The following is a 20,543-nucleotide window of genomic DNA, read 5'->3' as shown; positions in this document are numbered from 1 at the left end:
AGGCTTCCTTTGATTCTTTGGAATTCTTGGACTATCTAGCTGTCTAACTTATTCGCTTTGATTTTGGACTGAACACTCTTTGAGTCTCTTGTCTAGGGGAACCTTGGAAGCTCATCTGCTAAGGTCCTTAACCGCCGCATCACTAAGGGTACCAGCATTGTCCTATCTTTTAGTTCTATCACGCAACAGCCAAATCCAGCCTTAGCCAGCCTTAGCCAGACCATCCTGTTAGCATGGCCTACAGCGCTGGACCCATCGCTGCCCGATTGCGTTGATAACGGTTCCCGATAACATCTCCGCTTCACCAGGGTATGCTTCTCCTGCCTTGATCTTGCCCCCTCGCTTCACTTGGTTGTGTTGGGCTAATGCAATATTAGGCCATGCATCAACATCCACGGTCCCCAGCATCGTCTGGGGTGCCAAACATCCCCAGACCCACACCTCGAGACGACAGAGACGACAGAGACGATACCGCCCCGAGCTCCCCAACCGTCGACACAGCGTCGAATTCAGCAAGAGGATTGGGAATCGAGTCGGGGCCTCAGCTAGCTGAGCAGGCGAGGATTGGTATTCCTGGAAAGGAGACTCTGGGCCGGTTGAACCAAATAATATCGGTATGAGCACTCCGATCGCTTCCCCCCCATCCCATCTGGCTTATCGCAGTCTGTTGACCCTCCATCTCACCTGCAACAGAATTACCACACCAAAGCCGCCTTGATCATCCTGCAGTCTCGTGTCTCACTGCCGCTTGCCTATAATAAGGGCTCCGATATCCCGAGAGTCAACCGCTGGGTATGTGAATCTCCGTGGACTCGGCTTTTGTGGGCGCAACCGGGCCAATGAGGGTATTGGGCGCTAACATCATCATTTTCTCGTCCAGTTCAACGTTGAACTAGATGACACAGATATCCTCCGAGAACCCCTGCGGCTATGGCGGACCTGCGATGCCACCGATCGCCGGCCGCCGCCCCTCGTGATCGAGACCTACCTCGACACAAAGGGTCTCACAAATAATCAAAGTTTGGTGATTTTGGACGAAAACGGGAAGCGTTGGGATGTGCGCGAGTCGCTCGCTGCGCTACAGGGCGCCCGTGCGAAGCCATACCAGGCGGAGAACGACGAGATCATCTTGGAGCGGTGGAGGATTGAGCTGGGAGAGGCGTCGAGCAGGCTTCCGTCTGATCTGGGCTCCCTCCTTCCCACGGTGTATAAGAAGAGCATCGTGCTCTTCCGCTCCTTGTTCACGTACTCCAAGTTCTTGCCCGCGTGGAAATTCTCCAAGCGTAACAAAAAGTCACGACGGAGTCCGGCTCTTGAGATCAAGTACCGGGTGGTGGACGAGGGCCTGTCTCGCCAGAATGGATCTTTGGATCACTTGACGGCGCCGCTGAGTGGGGTCAATGAGAAGGTGGCCGACACATACAGCTTTGGTGTCACAGAGTCACCCGCGGGTCCCTTTTCAGTTCAAGTCACCTATAGGACGAATTGTGACTTTCGGGTTGATGATTCTGAGGCTTTGTTGAGCTCTCGATTCATGGGTGCGGATGACGAGATCTTCCGTCCATCCTTGCCTTCAGAGGATATCACCCGCTTAAACCCAGAGATTGGATCTGTGCCCGTTGAGCGAAGGACCGTCGAGAGTCCAGATCTGACGCGTGCCTATGGAAGCCTTTCAACGTTCCACAATGTCCCTGCAGGGACAGGGGCAAGCCCTATCTCAGCACTTCGCGCTCTCAGGGATCCCAGTGGAGGTTCTCCATCCCCGAAAGACTCGGAAAAGAAGCTCCTTCCTCCCGCAAAAGTCGTCCCCTCGGGGCGCGCTGCTCAGATCGCTGGTGAGACTGGAAGTCCCAACTTCCAGCGCCGCCCTTCCGTATCATTCCAACCTTTCAAAGCTCCCCCTCTCTCTGCCTCTCCAGCTATGGCAGAGTCCCCCCCTAGGGGCATCTCCTCGCACTACCTCTACACGTATACCCACAGGCACATCTGCCGATGCCCGTTTCATGCCGCCCCCATCCTCTGCTGCATCCGCACGCAGACCTACCCTTGCATCTGATCAAGCTATATCATCCTCTAATTCCGCATCCCCTAAGCCAGCGCCTCTTTCCCGATACAGCAGTTCATTCAGTCACCGCCGAGGCCGCCTTTCTGCGGGGACGAACCGCCTCGAAGATGACCAGAACTCAAGCGGCCGGGTGAGCACTGCATCCTCCACCGCGCAGCCCGGCTCTGGCATGCTTGCAGAAGTCACTGGAACCAGTGCGGAATCCATTCATGCCGACGACGAGAATATCTCTGATTTCCTGAAAATGCTGGACTCGAAGAAGGATCTAATGAATTCATCTACAACTGCATCTATTCAGGCTGGGGTACGCCAACCCACGTCGACCGCAGTAGCCCTGGCTCGTTTCCGTGGCATGCGTGACTCTAACGCTGCTCTCACTGACTCCATGACACAATCAATGCATGTAAATCGTTCGTCAATGTCGTCGAGCAAGCAGCTTTCATCGGTACCACCCATGGTTGCAGGAACCTCGATTTCAACCGCCTCTTCTCCGGGAAAGCCCATCTCCCCTCATACTCCTCATACGCCGGCGATTCGCTCTCGTCTCAGCTCGAACAGCGTTGCAGATGAGATTGAAACTGACCACCGCTCGCGGATCCCTCGGATCGAGCACGACTCGCCTTTGGAAGAACTGCCGAGCGAGGATCTTGTACGCGGGCCTTCATCCACCGCAGGCGCTATCGATATTCCCACATCCCCACGAATGTTCGATCCCAACTACCGACGCTCAAGCTCTGCCGCACAACGCCGACCACCAGCTCCAAGCGGGGATGACGATGAGATCTTCCCCTTCGGCATGCGCAGCCTGAGTCTCGGCGCCGACGAGCCGGCAACTACCACTCTCAGCGTCGCACAGCAGCAAGCTGCCCAGAAAGATGCGCAATCGCCCGCCGAAGATCCAGCCGGCGCATCTGGTCCCACAACAAGTGCCTACCAAGAGAGCGGCTCTCTTCGCAGCCAATTGCCCGGAGCGGGAGGTGCATCCGCATCCTCAAATCCCCACGTGTACCAGCCTCGATTCGCCAGCTCGCGCGGCCGCGGCTACTCAGGTGGACATTCGGTTAGCTCTGCATCCAGCAGTCTGGCCCGAAACGCCAATCTTCCGCTGCACCTGGTCGAGCGCGACGACCGTGATGGAAACGCCAGTGGAAGTAACAGTGGTAACTCGACGCTCGAAATCCGTCGCGGAAGTGGACAACGGCCAAGCTCTGGTCGCACACTCTCGGCACAGGCCCCTGAGGATGATGAGCCCCTTCTTTTTGCTATGAGTGACTTTGGTGCTTCCCGTCGCAGCCTCGAGGAGGGGAGACATAATCATGGCGGAACGGACTCTGCTGGTGGATCACGACGCGGTAGTGGACGACGGGGAGCTGGGCTTCCTGGATTCCATGCCTGGGCATAAACGAAACGACTGGCTCAATTTAGATCATCTACCCGGTCATCTATGTCGGTGACTTCATTTCTTTCTCTTTTTGTTTTAGCCTTTTTTCCCCCTTCCACACCCTGCCGCTCCGATGGAGCATGCTGGACTTTTTGGGTTTTTGCTTTTAAAATGTTGCTGGTTCGCTGATTTCATAGACTGAATTCCTCCGATCACAGATTGCTTCCTTGCGTGCATAGATTGGGATTTATTGTTGGTGTTCGTTTCTGGATTCTTTTCTCGATTGCTTCGCTCTGTCACCCTCCCTGCATTGTCATGATGGATTCCAATGTGGAATCCGCCTTTTTTACGATTTATATGATTCGAAGCAGTTTACCCTAGCAGTCTACCTACAGCGATCTATAAAAAGAAATTGAAACTTTCTAGAATCTTTGAAAGGAAACCTGGATATGCCCCGGTGTTCACCTATCATAAAGCGCCTATATCAAAGTCCTCTTAAAGCGGGGGAAACAGGCCTCAACCTTGCCATACTCTACTGCATGTATAACAGCCTCACATATAGTCCAGGATAGGGTTATATTCACGCGCCAGAGGCGGCGAAGAATAAATCTCAACCTTGGATCCATCTGGCCACGAAGTCCATCTGCACGGCCAGCCCCGTTTGTAACGGATTGTAATTCTTCCGCTCCCTTCTTATTCTCGTCTCGGCCTAGTTGTCGCCCCATCGTGGCCCAGAGCCGCCGTCAATTCTAGCCCCAACGCCTTCGCATCTCGCCAGCCATCACAGCCATTCAGCGCACGCCATGACGATTGCTGTCATCATACGGAGTACACCGCTATGCTGATCCTCTGACAATGTCCTTGGATGTGACTGTCATTCCATTCCGTCCACTCGTGCAGTTTCAGGTTCCTAAGCGCCGACTGCGATGCTTTAAATGACTAGTTATGCACGCTTTCTGGGCTTCCCGCCAGAGCGCAAAACGCGCTGCGTGGACTTTAAATGCTCCAATTCTTTCGTTGCAAATCTGGATGTTCTTTTAGATTTCTTCGGTATAACTGGAAGCTATGGCAACTCTTATTCATAGCTTTACGAATCTTCATTTACAGGGGACTGGGGCAACTCATGCTCATGCAATGGACTTGAATCATGATAGATCTCAGCAAGGTGAGGAATTACTTCTCGTAAGCGGGCAGCAAGTATCTGGAAGGTTTCTCACCAGACTATTCAGATATTCATACCAAAATCATACAAAAGCATCCGCAGAGGGCGCACGAGATCTCCTCCCTTTTACAGTGCATCTCGTTGATCCAGCGACCTCTTCGTTTGAAGACGCTACTTGCACTAGCAGCCCCCGAAGTCAGGCATCATAGCCAAATCGCCCATGAAGGTTGGATCCGAGATATTCTCACCTCTGGCTTTATCCAGACACAGACGTTGACGGAGAGCTCTGATGTACTAGTCGGGCTCGTGTCCCAGTCTAATAAGAGCTACCTGCTCAACGGTTCGAACGGTGGAACGGAGGCTGATGCCGTCGAGGGTCATGTGCACTTTGTGATTGCCGAGAAATTAATCACCCCTCTCGAAGAGTACTGGATTCATCTAGGCAGGCCAGAGGGTGATACCCAGAGCAACATTGCAATACACCACGATCAAGCTGACCTGGTGTATTACGCGCTTGAATATTGGCCCTACCACGCCCGTCACTGCGGAGTCTACGCAAATGAAATCTTCAACATCGATCGAGTATTCTTTTCGCCTGACTCCAGGGCGCGAATGTATTGGATGTACATGGGGTTCGGAGCTAGTCCCCCGGAGCCAGTGACAGGTCTGGATCTCAGCCAGGCCAACTTCCTCTGGGACCAGAGCCGGCTCTCGGCTATACACATTGCCGCTCTGATTGGGAACATACCCTGGCTCAAACTACTGGTCGAGCACTTTGGAGCCCGGCTGGATACTGTGGATGGGTTTGGAGTTACTCCGTTACAGTATGCTGCACTGGGTGGCCATGCGGACGCTGTTCAGTTTCTCATGCATAGCGCCAATATCACCGCGCAGTATGGCAGGGCTCTGTGGTTCTCTGTGATTGTTGGATCATCGAGCGTTGCTCAAGTGCTGGTCTCGGCTGGGGTTGATGTCAATTTTCATCATGAAGTCAATCGAGACTTAATAGACCTCGCATGTACCGGGGATGATGAATGTGATGATGATGATGATGCGGTTATGGAGGGCAAGCCAAAATCCCTTTCTTTGCTCATGACAGCCATTGAAGGTTGCTGTGCAGATGTGTTGAAGGTCCTTCTAAGCGGAAACGCCAATTTGAGACCGAATGGCCGATCAGCACTTTGCCACGCCGCGGCGTTCGGCGATGAAGAAACCTTCAAAGTACTAGTCGACCACGGGGCTAGCATCGATGACCAGGATAACGAAGGAGCATCGGCCCTCTGTAATGCGCTGATACGAGGAGACACCGGTATACTACGCATTCTCGTGGAATGGCGCGCCATACTACAAGGGACAATTCTATACCCATCTCCCATGTCCGAGTCTGAAGTCTATGAAGCATTGCTAAATGATCCAAACATCCATATGAAAGATCAATACGGTCGAACAGCTCTGCACTCAGCTGTGTTTGCACCAAGTCAGGAAAACGTGAAGCGCTTACTCTGGCTCGGTCTCGACCCGAACGCAAGGGACCGCGATGGAAACACGCCCCTACACGCTGCAATGGGGTTCTGTCTCAATGACCTGGTGCCTATGAGAAGTCTTCTCTGGGACCAGGCACTTGATAGAAGGGTTTATGAGGAAGTCTCTCGGCTCGCGCTTTGGAGTGGCCACAGTACACGGGAGCAAAAGCACCAAGAAGCGGGTAGGCTGTCTTCGTTGCCGGGGATGGGTGGGACATTGGACATTATACGTTTGTTGGTTATGTATGGGGCTTCGATCGAAGCAACTAATGATGCCGGGCAAAGTCCTTGGAGTGTCTTATAGGTAATCCATGGATGCCGCGTTGGATGGTGAATCAAAAGGATCGTGGCCGTGGGTGTTGTTGGGCAAATGCCTGGTTATGGCAAAACAGACACCACTTGGGCAGACAATACGGAGTAATGGGCGGAATGTTTGCTCAGAGCTGTTCTACTACCTAGGTAGGGCACTCACCTTGTTTATAATGCAATGAACTTGTTAATTATGGAAATGTATTCTTTTCGCCAACCTCCAGGGCTGATCACAAGTCAATTAAATAAAATTGAGCAAATATGAAGAAAAGAAACAAGTGACTTCGTTACGGATCATGGGCATTTTCCATGGAGGCATCTAGATACATTTGAACATCCGAATTTTTTACCCTTCTAACAACTCAACACTACACGCTTATGCGATGTAGGTGGAGGCGGAGACATCACCACCACGACCGGTCCAGTTGACGTGGATGTCCTTGCCCTCGGGGAAGGTCTCGTTGGCGTGCTCGGGCTTGATGCGGAAGGTGTGGGCACCGAAGTAGTCACGCTGGGCCTGGAGCAGGTTGGCGGGCAGGTTCTTGGAGCGGTAACCGTCGTAGAAGCTGAGAGCGGTGGAGAAGGCGGGAGCAGGAATACCCCAGAGGGCAGTCTTGCTGATGACGTTACGCCATCCAGCCTGGGCGTTGTTAATAGCCTTGTTGAAGAAGTCGTCGAACAGGAGGTTCTCGAGGTCGGGGTTGTTGCGGTAGGCCTCGGTGATATCCTTGAGGAAGACGGAACGGATGATGCAACCACCACGCCACATGAGGGCGATGGAGGGCTTGTTGAGCTTCCAGTTGTACTCCTTGGCGGCCTATATGAGATAAAATGTTAGAACCAATGATACGGCTTTGAAGTGGACATTGTTAACAGGTTCAAACGTACGTTCTGGATGAGCATGAAGCCCTGGGCGTAGGAGATAATCTTGGAGGCGTAAAGGGCCTGCTCGAGGTCGTCGATGAAGGACTGCTTGTCACCCTCGAACTTGGGGGTAGGTCCACTCAGGATGGAGCTGGCGCGGCCACGCTCGTCCTTGAGGGCACTGAGGCAGCGAGAGAAGACAGACTCGCCGATGAGGGTAACGGGCATGCCGAGGTCAAGGGCGTTGATGGCGGTCCACTTTCCGGTACCCTTCTGGCCAGCCTTGTCGAGAATCTTGTCAACAAGGGCAGTGCCGTCGGTGTCGTTGTAGTAGAGAACATCACGGGTGATCTCAATGAGGAAGGAGTCGAGAACACCAGTGTTCCACTTGGCGAAAACATCACCAATCTCCTTGGAGGAGAGACCGAGACCACGCTTGAGGATATCGTAGGCCTGAGGAGGTCGTTAGTTGAAAGCTCTGATACAGGTTCGAAACTCCCAGGTGGGCCTTACCTCGCAGATCAACTGCATGTCACCGTACTCAATACCGTTGTGGACCATCTTGACGTAGTGGCCGGCACCCTCGTCACCGACCCAGTCGCAGCAAGCCTCGCCGTTGCTCTTGGCGGCGATGCTCTGGAAGATGTCCTTGATGTGGGGCCAGGCGGCCTCGTTACCACCGGGCATGAGGGAGGGACCGTAGCGGGCACCCTCCTCACCACCGGAGACACCACTGCCGACGAAGCTGATGCCCTTCTCGGTGAGGTAGCGAGTGCGGCGGTTGGAGTCGGGGTAGTGGGAGTTACCACCGTCAATGATGATATCACCCTTCTCGAGGAAAGGCAGAAGGGACTCAATGAAGTCATCGACGGGCTTGCCGGCCATGACGAGGAGCATGATGCGACGGGGGCGCTTGAGCTTGGCGCAGAACTCCTGGATGGAGTGAGCACCGACAATGGACTTGCCTAGTTGCACAAAGTCAGCCATTGTGATTTGGAGATTTTCAGAATCCGTGAATGAGCTTACCCTTGGCCTCGTTCTCCAGGAAACGGTCAACCTTGGCGGTAGTACGATTGTAGGCGCAAACGGTGAAGCCGTGGTCGGCAACGTTCAGAATCAGGTTCTGGCCCATGACGGCCAGACCGATGAGGCCGAAATCAGCACTAGGAACAATATGCGCCGGAGCGCCGACATTGATGCCGGCGAGACGGGCGCTATAGTCAGCGACCAATGTCTCGTCAATAGCTGGGTAAACAACGTGGAGGGGCAGTTTTCTTTAGGGAATCCGAGCAATTCCGAAATAAGAAAGGTCGGAATCGCCAAATCCCCGTGGTATCATCTCGCATTGACATCTGCAGAGAGCCCCGAAGCTCTCAACAGAGCCGCAAGATGTCCGAGCAACATTGAAAGATGTGCACTGCTGTTGCTGCAAGGTGCAGGTGTAACCAGCTATAACCACCGAGATGTTCGGGAAGGAGGGGTAGAAGAAGAACAGTGAACTTACACAGCTTGGTCAGCCATGACGATTAGATGTGAGGGAGGAAGGAAGGGTATTGAATTGAGAAGGGTGAGTCTGAAGAAGAAAGAAGAAGAGGAGGAGGAGGGGAGAAATAGAAGATGTCACAGCCCAAATTGCTGACGGAGCAAGCGTTCCGTCATATGGTGGGACATACCGGCGGGGGTACCGTGTACCTCTGAGGTCCTTACTCTGTCCGGTGTAGCGCCAAGTACTCGGTACAGGAGCAGAGTCGTCCGGTATCAACCCACCCGGGTTCTGTTCGGATTAGGGAAGTCATTATCCGATCCGGATTCAACTCCTGCTGATCTACGGAGTATAGGATATAAAATGTTATGTGCTTGACAGTATGTGATTGTCCTTGCATGCAGCTCTCTACTTCTATACGATGGCGGGGTATGGAGGGGTAAAAGATTGAAGCCTTTGAGTGTAGCTATAGAATAAGGGTCGAGAAATACTTCAAGCTTTGGGTGAGCCAAATAAAGCGCAACTCTCGGAGTAAAAAAGCCCCTCTCTCCCACGCATTTCCACGCATCGGTGAACTGTTCTGGTAGAGATTCGACGGAGAAACTCTTCACTTGCCGATGCGCCTTCATAACCGGCTTCGCAGGCGCTAGGCTGCTTTGGGACTAGGGTGGGGGTCACGGAGGGCCGGCTGCGGTGATGAGATCAGCATCTGTGATTAGGTCATCAAAGCTTGGTCCTCAGTCACGTGGTGATTGACCTCTTTCACCGCCTATTTTGACCGGCAATGGTGTCTGCCATGCAGAGGCGGTGTGCTGAAATCACCGAATCTTTCGCAATGAGTGAACCTCCATCGGGTTCTTATCGCGCCACGCGCTTCAACTACCTTTGATTCACAAGCTATCTTGCATCTCCCCCTTCGTTTCCAGCTGCCTCACTCTGTGCTTTAGGGCTCGGAACTTTGTTTCAAGTGGTCTGGCAACGACTGTACCATCCGTCAGGCCCTGAAGGTACGTTGCAGTTGCTACTTCGCAAATAGCAAACTTGAATCTCTCTCTCTCTCTCTCTCTCTCTATCCTTCTATCCAAAAATTTCCGGCATATCATTCATCATGTCCTATCCACCCCCTCCAGGTCTCAAGCAGACACCGTCGTCTCTCCCTCCTCGCCCGCCTCCCTCATCCAATGCCGGACAGCCACCTACTGCTGCCGGTCATGGTGTTCGACCAGGCTACAACGCATTCGCAGGGTTCCAGCCGCGTGCTGTGGCTTCTACCCAGTCCCGCGCCAAGCCCGTGATCTCAGCTCCTCCAGTTCCTGCTGTTAGTTACGCAGCCCCTGCTACGAGCTACGGCAGCCACTACCAGCAACAGCCCCAGAGCTACCCAGCCGCGCCTTCATACTATGGTCAGCCACAGTACACTGAAAACACATACGGCCCAACCATCCCACACATCCAGAATCCATTCGGATCTACCCCAACCCAGACCACCTCGGGCTTCCGACCGGGTCATGATTCTGGCCTCGACGCAGAAACCGAAGCTCAAATCGCGCAGTGGCAGAGTGCTTATGCAACCCCCACTGATGATACCCACAAGCGTCAAGCTGGCGCAGGCATAAACGCGGCTGGAACACCGACCATTGGCGCCGGTCCTGCCCCCCAACCCGAGTCCCAGAAGACGGTAATCCGCTCCGGCGGTGGCCAGACATGGAGTGACGATACGCTTCTTGAGTGGGATCCAGCGCATTTCCGCCTGTTTGTGGGCAATCTCGCAGGTGAGGTGACCGACGAATCCCTCCTCAAGGCTTTTTCTCGCTACACATCTGTGCAGAAAGCGCGTGTCATTCGGGAGAAGCGCACATCGAAGAGCAAAGGATTTGGGTTCATCAGCTTTAGCAACGGCGACGACTACTTTGCTGCTGGCCGAGAGATGCAAGGCAAGTACATCGGCTCGCACCCAATTCTACTCCGACGGGCCAACACCGAGGTTCGGCCTGAGGTTCCTGGCAAGCATGGAAAGAAGAATGGTGGAGGCAAGAAGCCTGGCAATACTGGTGGCAAAGTGAAGAAGGATGGCGTTAAGAAGCCCGGAAAGACTAAGGGAGGTCTGAAGATTCTGGGTTGAGTCTGGCCCCCATTAGAAGTCCAGAACAACCAAGTCGTGGAACATGCTGCATAAATTCGATACCAACTTTCAATAAAACAAAACATTCGAAATCAAGAAAACAAGAAAACGGAAGCCAATAATAGATTGCACTACCTGAAACTGATGATCCCAATAGAGCAGAGGTTGGTACCTGAACAATCTATGTGGTTAGTACTTTAAGCTCAGGTACCCACTTCCCCAGCCCCTCGTAAAAAGCACATGGCTGGGAAGAAAAAAAGCCCCCCATATGTTTATAACCCCCATTATTTTTCCATTTACTTTTTCTCTTTCAGCTTCACATTCTTGCGATCTAATCTAAGATCCGATTTCAAACGGAGCGTTGCGTCGTGAATCCGACTTGGCTGCGGACTATACAAACCCGACGCATTGCTGCCCACGGCACTTCGCTTCTGACTCTGTACTCCGTACAACGGATCTGACTCTTCAATCGAGATCTTCCTCTTTCAAATATTTGGCTGTTTTCCTAAGCCTTCGCAAAGATGGTGCAACGCAATATCGTCATCGCGATTATCATCATCATCCTCTTTCTCCTCCTCGCAATTGCTGGATTCGGTATCTACGCCATGAAGAACCAAATCTCATTCTTCTCAAAGTCCAAGGAGGCAGACCCCGAAGCTGCTGAAGGAGGGTGATTAGGTAGGGTGGCAGTCGATGCTGCCTTTCATCTCTCTACCTCTATTGATCCCTCCCGGTCTGCCAACTTCGCCTTCTACACAAAACGACTACGATATTTTCCCGCGACACGATACCCTTTTGCTGGCATACAATGCTGCCACGATAACGAGCTCTGACATGAACATGTTCTTCACGTTGAAACGCCTATCTGTACTATCCATGACGACTTGAACTCGATCGGTACATACATTGCATCCAATGTATTTTCTTTCTTCTGATTCTTTGAGTGTGGCGTTGAGAGTCCTTTTTCCCTCTTCTCTTGTTTTCATTATCTCTTGCCTCCTTCGGTGTTCTTTTTGGATCTCTGGGGGTTTTATTCGGTGCACATTACTCGACTTTCTGTCCACATGGGCAATTACATGATGCATAATTGACATAGATTGAATTGAACCAAACTAAAAATGTTGAACCTTGTACCTGTTTTAAGTTTGCTAGATGGACATCATTGTGTAACTTTCGAACCTTCCAACCTTGGAAGGTTGCCCAGGTAGTGGTTTGAAGAGGCCTACAGAAAAGTATCAGATCAACCTCGAGTATATATCGTCAACCTTGGTACCATAAACTAGGTAAGTAGAACTCGGGAGCGAGATAGGGGTTTGAACGCCTCAATAGTGAAGATATAGGGAACCAGCCTTTTGCTTTCCCAACGTGCCAACCTTGGAAATTGAGAGGAGTTTTTAAGGTGACCAGGACTTTGCCATATGAGCATGCACATCATGAGCCGAGGTCGACAAGAGGGAAAAGAGATACAGATAATGAATAATTCCAAACCTTGGAAGTAAAACATATCACCGGTCATCAGAATGTGTAGACCTAATGTACGATTATGGGAGGGCTTTCCTCATGATACAATAACAATGCAGTGTAGAGCGGAATTCCAAACACACTGCCTCCAGGGGTATACATATCTCCCCACCCAAACCATGTAATAAAACATCGGATCCACCACCAAAAAAACCTAACATACATGAACCTTCAAGAAAAATACCCAGTACGCCTATAAACAATGGATCGCGCTCAAAAAACATAACTCAGTAGCTCTTGTGCACGGAGAGCCGTGACAATGTGCCAGGGCAGCGTGTTGTTTTGCACGCTGCATGTGCCCTTGGCCCGAGCAAGGCAACTCATGTCTCGATACATGCACAATGTTTTCTTCAGGACATCATCGTGTGATGAGGCAGGACGAGGAGAATATATGAGATTGACAGCCATGGCAAAGACGCCATCGCTGTCTGTGGTGCCTTTGCGGCGGAGGAGATACCCGCTCGACAAGGCAGGTCGGAATTCTGTGAGATGGGGGAACTGTTGAGACGGTGAGACAAGATGGCTAGCCAAGACTCGTCGCATATGTCGATGAGAACAGCTTCAGGATCGGTATCGAGTGACATGTCTGTGGGGGTAGGAGCGCTGTAGGCAACAGGGCCAGTGCTGGTTGGCGTTGCTGCGTTCCCATATTGTTCGGGAGATGCGATGCTGGTGCTTGGATTCGGGGTGGTAACGGGTGTAGAGGAGGAAAGTGAATTAAGCATCGACATCGAGACTGACGGACATGGGGGCTCAAGTATCAAGTCAGGAATAACGTTGACAGCGAGTATGGTCAGTTCTAACGTCCCTGGTTGCAGCTTGTTGTGTTGCTCTGCGAGATTCGCCCAGCCTGCAAGACTATTAGTAAAGAACCATGTGAATCGAGCACAGAGAAATTCACCTTCAACCTCATCGGGCTCCATTGGCTCAGTGGTCACCAATTGTATTTTCCATCGTGCTTGAAGCTTATCCATGATATGTTTCGTCGTAGTCCAGATCTCCTGTCGTATTTCGGAAATTGGCCGGCTACTACCCGATTGGCGGTATCTCAGACAGTAAGACATTGTCCTCTGAATGGAACCAGGCACATCAGACCATGCGACCGATATCCAGCGCTGATCGAGACTTTTGGAACAGGCAATATGAAGACTACGTCCATCCTTCAAGGGTGAGGCTCGCTCGGAAGCTAGTCGGAAGCTGATGCCCGTTGGTAAAGGGTCGGCCAGTAGTATTGGCGGTGCGCAGAGTAGAGGATTCGTGTCGACATCCATCGGACGGCATCGACCATAGACCTCTAGCGCCAAATTCAGATAATCCGACTGAGGAGGCACAATCATGGTTTCACTTGACATGACAAACTCTAGGGGGATGATTTGCAACACTAGTTCGTTGACAGGCCGAGCTTGCCGACGTTCGGAACCAGCGAGCAGTTGCTGGAAAAGATGCCAGAAAGCGGAGCAGATGTCAGCCAGCGCGGCAGCATGCTTGAATGGGTTGATGATGTAGATTACACAGTTGTCGGCACTTGGTGGGGACTGGGCGAGCTCCGAGCCTAAATGACGATTAGTTGATGTTATGAAATAGGGTGTTCTTGCGTACCGAGCTCTTCGCACATCCCCCTCAGCACTTGCATCATGGAGTCATAGCGGGGAGACTCAGACTGCCACGGCCTCAAGCCATCCTCAAATGCCATGGAGCACTCCCCTCGAGTATGACTTCCAAGATTGCAACTTCTGTAAAGAAGCCCGAACCGGTCTAGAAAAGCATCCGCTGCTTTGGAGGCAAGTGGTGGATGAATGCAGTAGGCAGATATGTCCTTCGCGCCATGGGCTGGCTCAAGACCAAAAGTCTCCCAGAATGATACCGCAGGAGGAAGTGTTTCTAAAAACCCCTTGCCCCGACGAATGCGTACATGGGGCGCGGGTAATTTGAAAACGAGACTTTTGGGAAAGTCTTTGGGTGAGGGTTGAGCTTGCGACTGTGGCTGTTGGGCTGGGCTGGTGAAAAGCTCGTCTTGCAAAGATGTATACTTCTTCAAGTCCAACTTGGAAGCATCGCCTGGGAGATCTATGTCCTCGAGGGGCTGTAGCGAGAAATATTGGCTTTCGAGATCAAACAAGCCTATGTGGCCATCAAGCGAGTGTTTCAGAGATGACTGTGTGATCTGATCAACTAGCAGTTGCGCAACTTGAAGCTGATGTTCGCGTCGAAGGAGCACCGGGTGCTGCTGTGGCGTGGATGCCGAAAAGTATCCCGTGAAGGTCCAATCAGAAAAGTTGGCAAGAAAATTGCCCAGGAAAGTAGAGTTTTCTGTAGCACTCGGGAAGTTCGCATCGGTTCCAGCCAATGACTTTGTAGGTGATGCGATTGATAGCGTGTCAGGCTCTGAGGGAGCTCGCTTACGCTTCAAAGAGGGTATAGTGGGTATAGTCTTCGGTGTTGGAGCGGGTTCCGAAGCAATCTCGACACTGTCATCGTCACTGTCATCACTATCATCACTGCTGACAGACGTTGATCGAAGATCCTGCTCGATCTTCGCCACAGACGTGCTCATAGCACTGCGATCTTTCGCGATAGATCCATTGGCAATACCTCTAGCGCGGCGAGGGAGGCCAATCGTAGGTATAGCAGAACTTTGACCACTGTCCTCTGACGGATGCTCCGCAGAGAACCAGAATTTGCCGGTTGCTCCATACTTCTGGTCCCAATTTCCAAGTCTGTTTTCAAAGGTAACCGGAAGGTAATGCCCTTGGCCTCGACGGTCGGTAGGCTGAATATGACCCGCTTGCTGGGTGCCGTCGAAAAGTATTTTCTTCACTTCGACTGGGCTCAAGGGTGGACTAAGTGTTTGCGCTGCACCATCTATGGGCGATTGAGTGAGTTCATTGGGAAGCTTGAGTTGCTCGGGCGAGTCAGTCGGCTCTTCGCATGCCGAAGAAGTTTGTTCCTCTTGAGACATGCTGGGCCCTAGAAGAAGATTGGGAGATTGAGGTTCATCAACCATGGCATCGGGTTCCATGTAGCTCTGAACGGGCGATGGTTGGAGAGCCTGCTCAAAATCTTCTGGTTGGTCATTGCCGCCCATGCCATCAAAATCTGGTTCATCGAAGAAACTGAAATCCGCATCAGTGATGCCTTTCGACCCGAAGTCTTTCCCGTTTATTTCACCAAAGAGATCTTCCTCATCACTTTCGTCATATCGGCCAGTACCTACCCCTATGCCATTGTTTTGGATGGGTGATGAATCGGCATCCGCAAGATTTCTTCTGGAAGATTGTTGTTGGCCGCGAGAAATACCGAAATCGGGAGCATCGACAAACGCCTCAGATGTGTTTGTAACACTCGGTCCGACTGCGACAGCTCCATCTGGCGGAGTCGGATACACCAGGTTGGTAGATTGTAGATCGGGGTATTGCGCAATCCGGGATAGACTCTCTATGATTTCGCTGGGTTCGACTTTGGGAGAGGGTGCCCTTTCGAGATCCCTGGGCTGGGCTTCGTGGGCAGTAGGGGTGTTTTGAAGATTGGCAGCAACGTCTAGGTTGAGAGAGCCGGCCAAAGTGGGCCATTGTTCCGCAAAATCTAAGGGTTCGTCAAGAAGAGAAGTCTGCGCCCACGAGGAGGATTTTGATGAGCTAGCCCTTCTGAAGCAAAACCTCGCTGGCCATAGCATACGCTTCAAGGGAAGCATGGATGGATTATCATCACTTTGTCGCCATGCTTCCCCAGCAAGTCTCGCGAAAAATGGCTCCCAAACTTCCACCTCCACCCAAGGTTCTTGGTCAGCTGCCCCGACACCCAGACCAAAATTTTGAAGCCACTGCAAAACATCTGATTTCCATTGTGTTTGTTTTGCAGAATGAACCGCCGGCAAGGGATTATCCGGCGAAAGGGTGTTTGAAGAATCAACATTGGCGGTGACAAGTCTAGCAATTGTCCCATTGGGACATAGCCATACGTCGGCACCTGGTTTTGCGATAGGAGTATGACTGATATTGTCTCTTGGATTACACAGCCGCAAGATGCCCGTCTGGGATATAGTTTGTGCAGAAACGGTGATTGTTCCAGCCATGGTCAGCTGAACATTAAGCGTTGTTAGGCATGAAGTGGAGAGAGGGCTGTCATTGTTGATGTGGGGAACCTCATAGCCCGATTTCTCCACCGCCGTGAAGAGAGTGCGTGATCCGAGCGGTAAAGCACCATGGTGTCGAATCAACTGCAGGCTAATCGCTCCAGTCACCGCGGAGATAAATGAAGCGTAAATGGCCGCCGAGCTGCTATAGCTGTCTTGACGTCGAGATGATGGCTGACCCTGCTGTGGACGCGGCTGACCACTAGATTGGGTAGCGTGCTGACTCTGGTTGTCAGATGACAGACCTTTTACCAAGTCTAACGAGGTGACACTGCCTGAAGCAGAGACTGTGAAACACAAATTAGATATCATCAAGTGAGACATGCGCTGAGTTGGATATCAACATACCTTTCAGTGTCGTGGTGCCGATTGTGATTTTATTAGATTCCGGGTCACTTCCCCTCACATACAGGGGTTTCAGACTTTCGAAATCGGGAGTGGGGGAGAACACCCAAAGACCCAGACGCCTCGGGCAAGATGCCAAACAATCTAAATTTCTCAGACGAGCCTCGAGATCTTTGAGGCGACTCAAGTGTTTGAGAATGGTGTAGCCATTGGCGGGGCCTTCCTGAGGATTATTTGTAATACCAACCTCTTCTGTGTATATTCTCCAGTAAACATTAGAGAATCCGTCCTGATGAAGATGTCAGTATCTCACCGAGTATGGCAACCATTGCGATACTAACAATGAGATGTATGTTGGTGTTTGCGCCCCTCGGGAAGTCCATTATTTAATAGTCGCGGACAGCACCGGAAGCCTTTAATGATAACTGGAATTTCGAATGCGACTCTGGGAGTCATTTCCAACCGCAGGTTGCATGGTCTGTGACAAGGGACTGAAAGCGTGTAGCGGAGATAACAAGCAGCAACAGGTGTATTAGCTGTATGATGCCATGTTGCGCGGGACGATATTGACAACAGATAAGGCGTTCTGGCGCAGCACTCGTATGTTTCCGAGCTCAAAACACCGAAACAATCAGCAATGATTCAGCCCGGCTGCCCATCGCGTGAAGTCAACAGAAGGTTGAAATGCGTAATTCCGGGGGACGTTCGCCAGGGACACTCGGGCCAATCACCAATCGGGTGGTCACGTGGTCGCTATCGCTATCGCATTTTTTTTTATCTTCGACTTTGTTCTCGCCGACGGTCGCATTTCAGCTCGAGATAATAGCAGACTGCTCTGCTTGATACCATCATGCAGTTGACCAACCCCTCTCAGGTCCCTGTCTATACGATTTCGGGCTCAAACAGTGCCCGGCCACTCCCCGAATGGCTTGCACGGCGCCGCAAGCGCAGCTTGAAGAATGATCCAGAGTATGCTAATCGCGTTGAGCTGTTGCAAGACTTTGAGTTTGAGGAGGCCAGTCACTGTATTCGTGTCAGTGAGGATGGCGAGTGGGTTATGAGCACAGGCAAGTCTATCATCAGATCCCATGATACCGTCCGCTTTCTTTTTTTCCTTGACTATTAACACAGCGCAGGAACTTACAAACCTCAAATTCACACACATTATCTCCCACAACTGTCTCTTTCTTGGGCTCGCCACACAAGTTCCTTGAACACAACGTTCATTCTACTTTCCTCCGACTACACAAAATCCCTTCACCTTCAATCCGATCGATCGCTCGAATTCCACACCCCAGGAGGATGTCATTACACCACAAGGCTTCCCAGATATGGACGTGACATCGTTTACGACCGTCAGTCAACCGAGGCACTTGTTCCTGCAGTCGGTGTCAACCAGGATGGAATGGGAGAGGTTTACCGACTAAATCTGGAATCCGGTCGGTATATGCGGAGTTTCGAGGTGGACGTGGGTGGTGATGATTTTACATCTGCTGGTGGCGGAACTCTACAAGGCGGAATCAACACAGGCTCTGTAAACACAGCTGCTATCGCAGAGCAGAGTCATAATTTGCTAGCTTTTGGTACGTCACTCGGAACTGTTGAGCTTTGGGATCCCAGAGCCAAGGGACGTGCAGGTGTCTTGCTGCCACCAGTACAGCCTGCCCACGTTGGATTTGATGATGCACGATCTGAGATCACAGCATTGGACTTCAACCGCTCCGGAATGAGTCTTGGAACTGGCTCATCCAATGGACTGATTCACCTCTACGATCTGCGCTCGCCTGTGCCATACCAGGTGAAGGATCAAGGATACGGGTTTGCTGTTCACACTTTGCAATTCCTTGAGCAATCGACCGCAACCCAAGCCGCCACTATGGAACCCAAGCTGCTGTCAGCTGATAAGCGAATCATCAAGCTCTGGGATATCGAGGACAAGATGCCCTGGACTTCCGTTGAGCCGGCTGTGGACATCAAGTCTGTTGCCTGGTGCAAGGACAGCGGAATGCTTCTCACAGCCAACGAGGGCCGACAGCAGCACTCCTTCTTTGTGCCTCAACTCGGACCTGCGCCCAAATGGTGTTCATTCTTGGATAATCTGGTTGAGGAGATGGCTGAGGATCCCAATGACCCCAACGCATTCAAGGCAACTCAGTCAGCTGCCTACCCCGGTTACACCATGGTGACCAAGGACATCATTGAAGGCTGGAAGACGAAGATGATTGAGAGCCATATTCCTCCCATTGATGTCAACTCATACATGCAGGATGGAAAGATGATTCTGGAGAACGAAGGGTCTTGGCAGATGAAGACCTACCTGTATGAGTACCACCAGAGCCAGTTCGGCCAAGGTGAGAGCACCAGACAGAACAAGGTTGAACAAGCAATCGAAAAGCAGCGCGAGAGTCGTATCCGTGGCAAGAAGAAGGTCGATGTCAAGGTGAACAGGAGATTGGCGGAGAGAATGAAGCTTGCAGAGGAAAAGAGGGAACGCAAGCACGCGAAGCGCTTGGTGGAGGGCGGAGGCGATTCCGAAATGGTCGATGCGCCTGCATCTTCCGAGGGCAAGGAAAAGAGTGCTCTGGGCGACAGCCGTTTCGCTCAGCTCTTCGAGGACCAGGACTTTGCTGTCGACGAGACCTCGCGCGAGTTCCAGCTGCTCAACCCGAGCACAGTCCCCGAAGCTGCATCCGCACCCGCGAGAAAGGAACGTGGTCTCACCGCAGCCGAACAAGAGGCCATCGACGAAGTTCCTGGTTCCAGCTCCGACGATTCCGACTCCGAGAGCGAAAAGGAGAAGCCTGCGAAGACAGCGGCTTCAAAGAAGATCTCCTCTGCAGACTACAAGCGAACAAAACGTCCCCCTCCTCGCATGCAAGTATCATCTTCAAACCAAGCCAATTCCACTCGGGATCGTTCATTCGGCTCCCGCGCACAAAACATGAAGTCGAGACAGAAGCCCGCACGCCGCCTCGGTGCCGTCGGCGAGAAAGAAATCAGCTTCAACCCGGCCGGCAAACCCAAGCGCACTGCCCCCGAAGTCAAGTACGACAAGGATACTTCGTTCAAGTCGAAGGAGCGCCGCAGTGCTTCTGGCAACGCATTCCGCAAGATGTAATGCGTCTGCTCACTGGCCTTTTTGTGCCGAACCTCTGTCATATGCTCTCGTCCGGATACCAAATTTGCTCACCCACCTGGAATGTGTGAATGCCAGCATGCCACCCGCTTTTTCTTGGACATGAGCATAATTTCGAACGAAAAAGCCTAATATCATTCAGCTCAACAGTGGCACGTATTCAGTACGATCTAATGAGTTGGCTTTTTCGCTTTAACCCTGGAGCAAGTGCTCTCCGAAGGACGTCACTGCTTCTCTACCAGACCGCACTGTTCTATTGTGCGGTGATCTTCTTCGTGCTCGATCGGAATTTCATCTCACCTTCATGGGCAGCGTTGGGCCCGCCATCGAGGAATACTAGCCTACTAGCCGTGCTGTACATATCACTATTACCTCACTGTATCTTAACGTATCAAAAGCGAAATCTACATTCTTGATATCATGGTCAAATTCTCCCACCTCCCAATGGGTAGCCCCCGATCGCAATACCCTGCCTTGGAACAGTACCTGGGTAGAAATGA

The 20,543-nt window shown here is 51.9% G+C and overlaps 6 protein-coding genes across 6 annotated transcripts; 4 read left to right on the top strand and 2 right to left on the bottom strand.

The window, feature by feature from the left end:
* Positions 1-380: 380 nt before the first annotated feature.
* Positions 381-3,467, top strand: N7506_004003 (uncharacterized protein; the record flags this gene model as incomplete). Its single annotated transcript, XM_056953298.1, has 4 exons — positions 381-614; positions 664-792; positions 881-1,873; positions 1,920-3,467. The coding sequence occupies 4 exons, from the start codon at positions 381-383 to the stop codon at positions 3,465-3,467; spliced, it is 2,904 nt and encodes a 967-aa protein (XP_056812187.1).
* A 1,113-nt stretch (positions 3,468-4,580) lies between these two features.
* Positions 4,581-6,435, top strand: N7506_004002 (ankyrin repeat domain-containing protein; the record flags this gene model as incomplete). The annotated part of the gene is made up of 2 exons (XM_056953297.1): positions 4,581-4,628; positions 4,741-6,435. 2 exons carry the CDS (start codon positions 4,581-4,583, stop codon positions 6,433-6,435), a joined length of 1,743 nt encoding a protein of 580 aa, XP_056812186.1.
* A 381-nt stretch (positions 6,436-6,816) lies between these two features.
* Positions 6,817-8,825, bottom strand: N7506_004001 (NADP(+)-dependent, decarboxylating phosphogluconate dehydrogenase; the record flags this gene model as incomplete). The annotated part of the gene is made up of 5 exons (XM_056953296.1): positions 6,817-7,257; positions 7,329-7,757; positions 7,818-8,269; positions 8,331-8,467; positions 8,809-8,825. The coding sequence occupies 5 exons, from the start codon at positions 8,823-8,825 to the stop codon at positions 6,817-6,819; spliced, it is 1,476 nt and encodes a 491-aa protein (XP_056812185.1).
* Positions 8,826-9,895: 1,070 nt separating this feature from the next.
* N7506_004000 (RNP domain protein) lies at positions 9,896-10,909 on the top strand (the record flags this gene model as incomplete). Its single annotated transcript, XM_056953295.1, has 1 exon — positions 9,896-10,909. One exon carries the CDS (start codon positions 9,896-9,898, stop codon positions 10,907-10,909), a length of 1,014 nt encoding a protein of 337 aa, XP_056812184.1.
* A 1,734-nt stretch (positions 10,910-12,643) lies between these two features.
* N7506_003999 (uncharacterized protein) lies at positions 12,644-17,290 on the bottom strand (the record flags this gene model as incomplete). Its single annotated transcript, XM_056953294.1, is given in 6 exon segments — positions 12,644-12,953; positions 12,965-13,280; positions 13,332-13,974; positions 14,058-16,849; positions 16,911-17,196; positions 17,249-17,290. The coding sequence occupies 6 exon segments, from the start codon at positions 17,288-17,290 to the stop codon at positions 12,644-12,646; spliced, it is 4,389 nt and encodes a 1,462-aa protein (XP_056812183.1).
* Positions 17,291-17,757: 467 nt separating this feature from the next.
* N7506_003998 (WD repeat NOL10/ENP2 family protein) lies at positions 17,758-20,025 on the top strand (the record flags this gene model as incomplete). Its single annotated transcript, XM_056953293.1, has 2 exons — positions 17,758-17,974; positions 18,044-20,025. The coding sequence occupies 2 exons, from the start codon at positions 17,758-17,760 to the stop codon at positions 20,023-20,025; spliced, it is 2,199 nt and encodes a 732-aa protein (XP_056812182.1).
* Between the last annotated feature and the right edge of the window lie 518 nt (positions 20,026-20,543).

The sequence above is a fragment of the Penicillium brevicompactum genome (assembly GCF_028827555.1).
Source record: "Penicillium brevicompactum strain IBT 35665 chromosome Unknown utg000003l_segment0_segment0, whole genome shotgun sequence".
Taxonomy (NCBI): domain Eukaryota; kingdom Fungi; phylum Ascomycota; class Eurotiomycetes; order Eurotiales; family Aspergillaceae; genus Penicillium; species Penicillium brevicompactum.
This window is presented reverse-complemented; position numbering and strand designations above follow the sequence as displayed.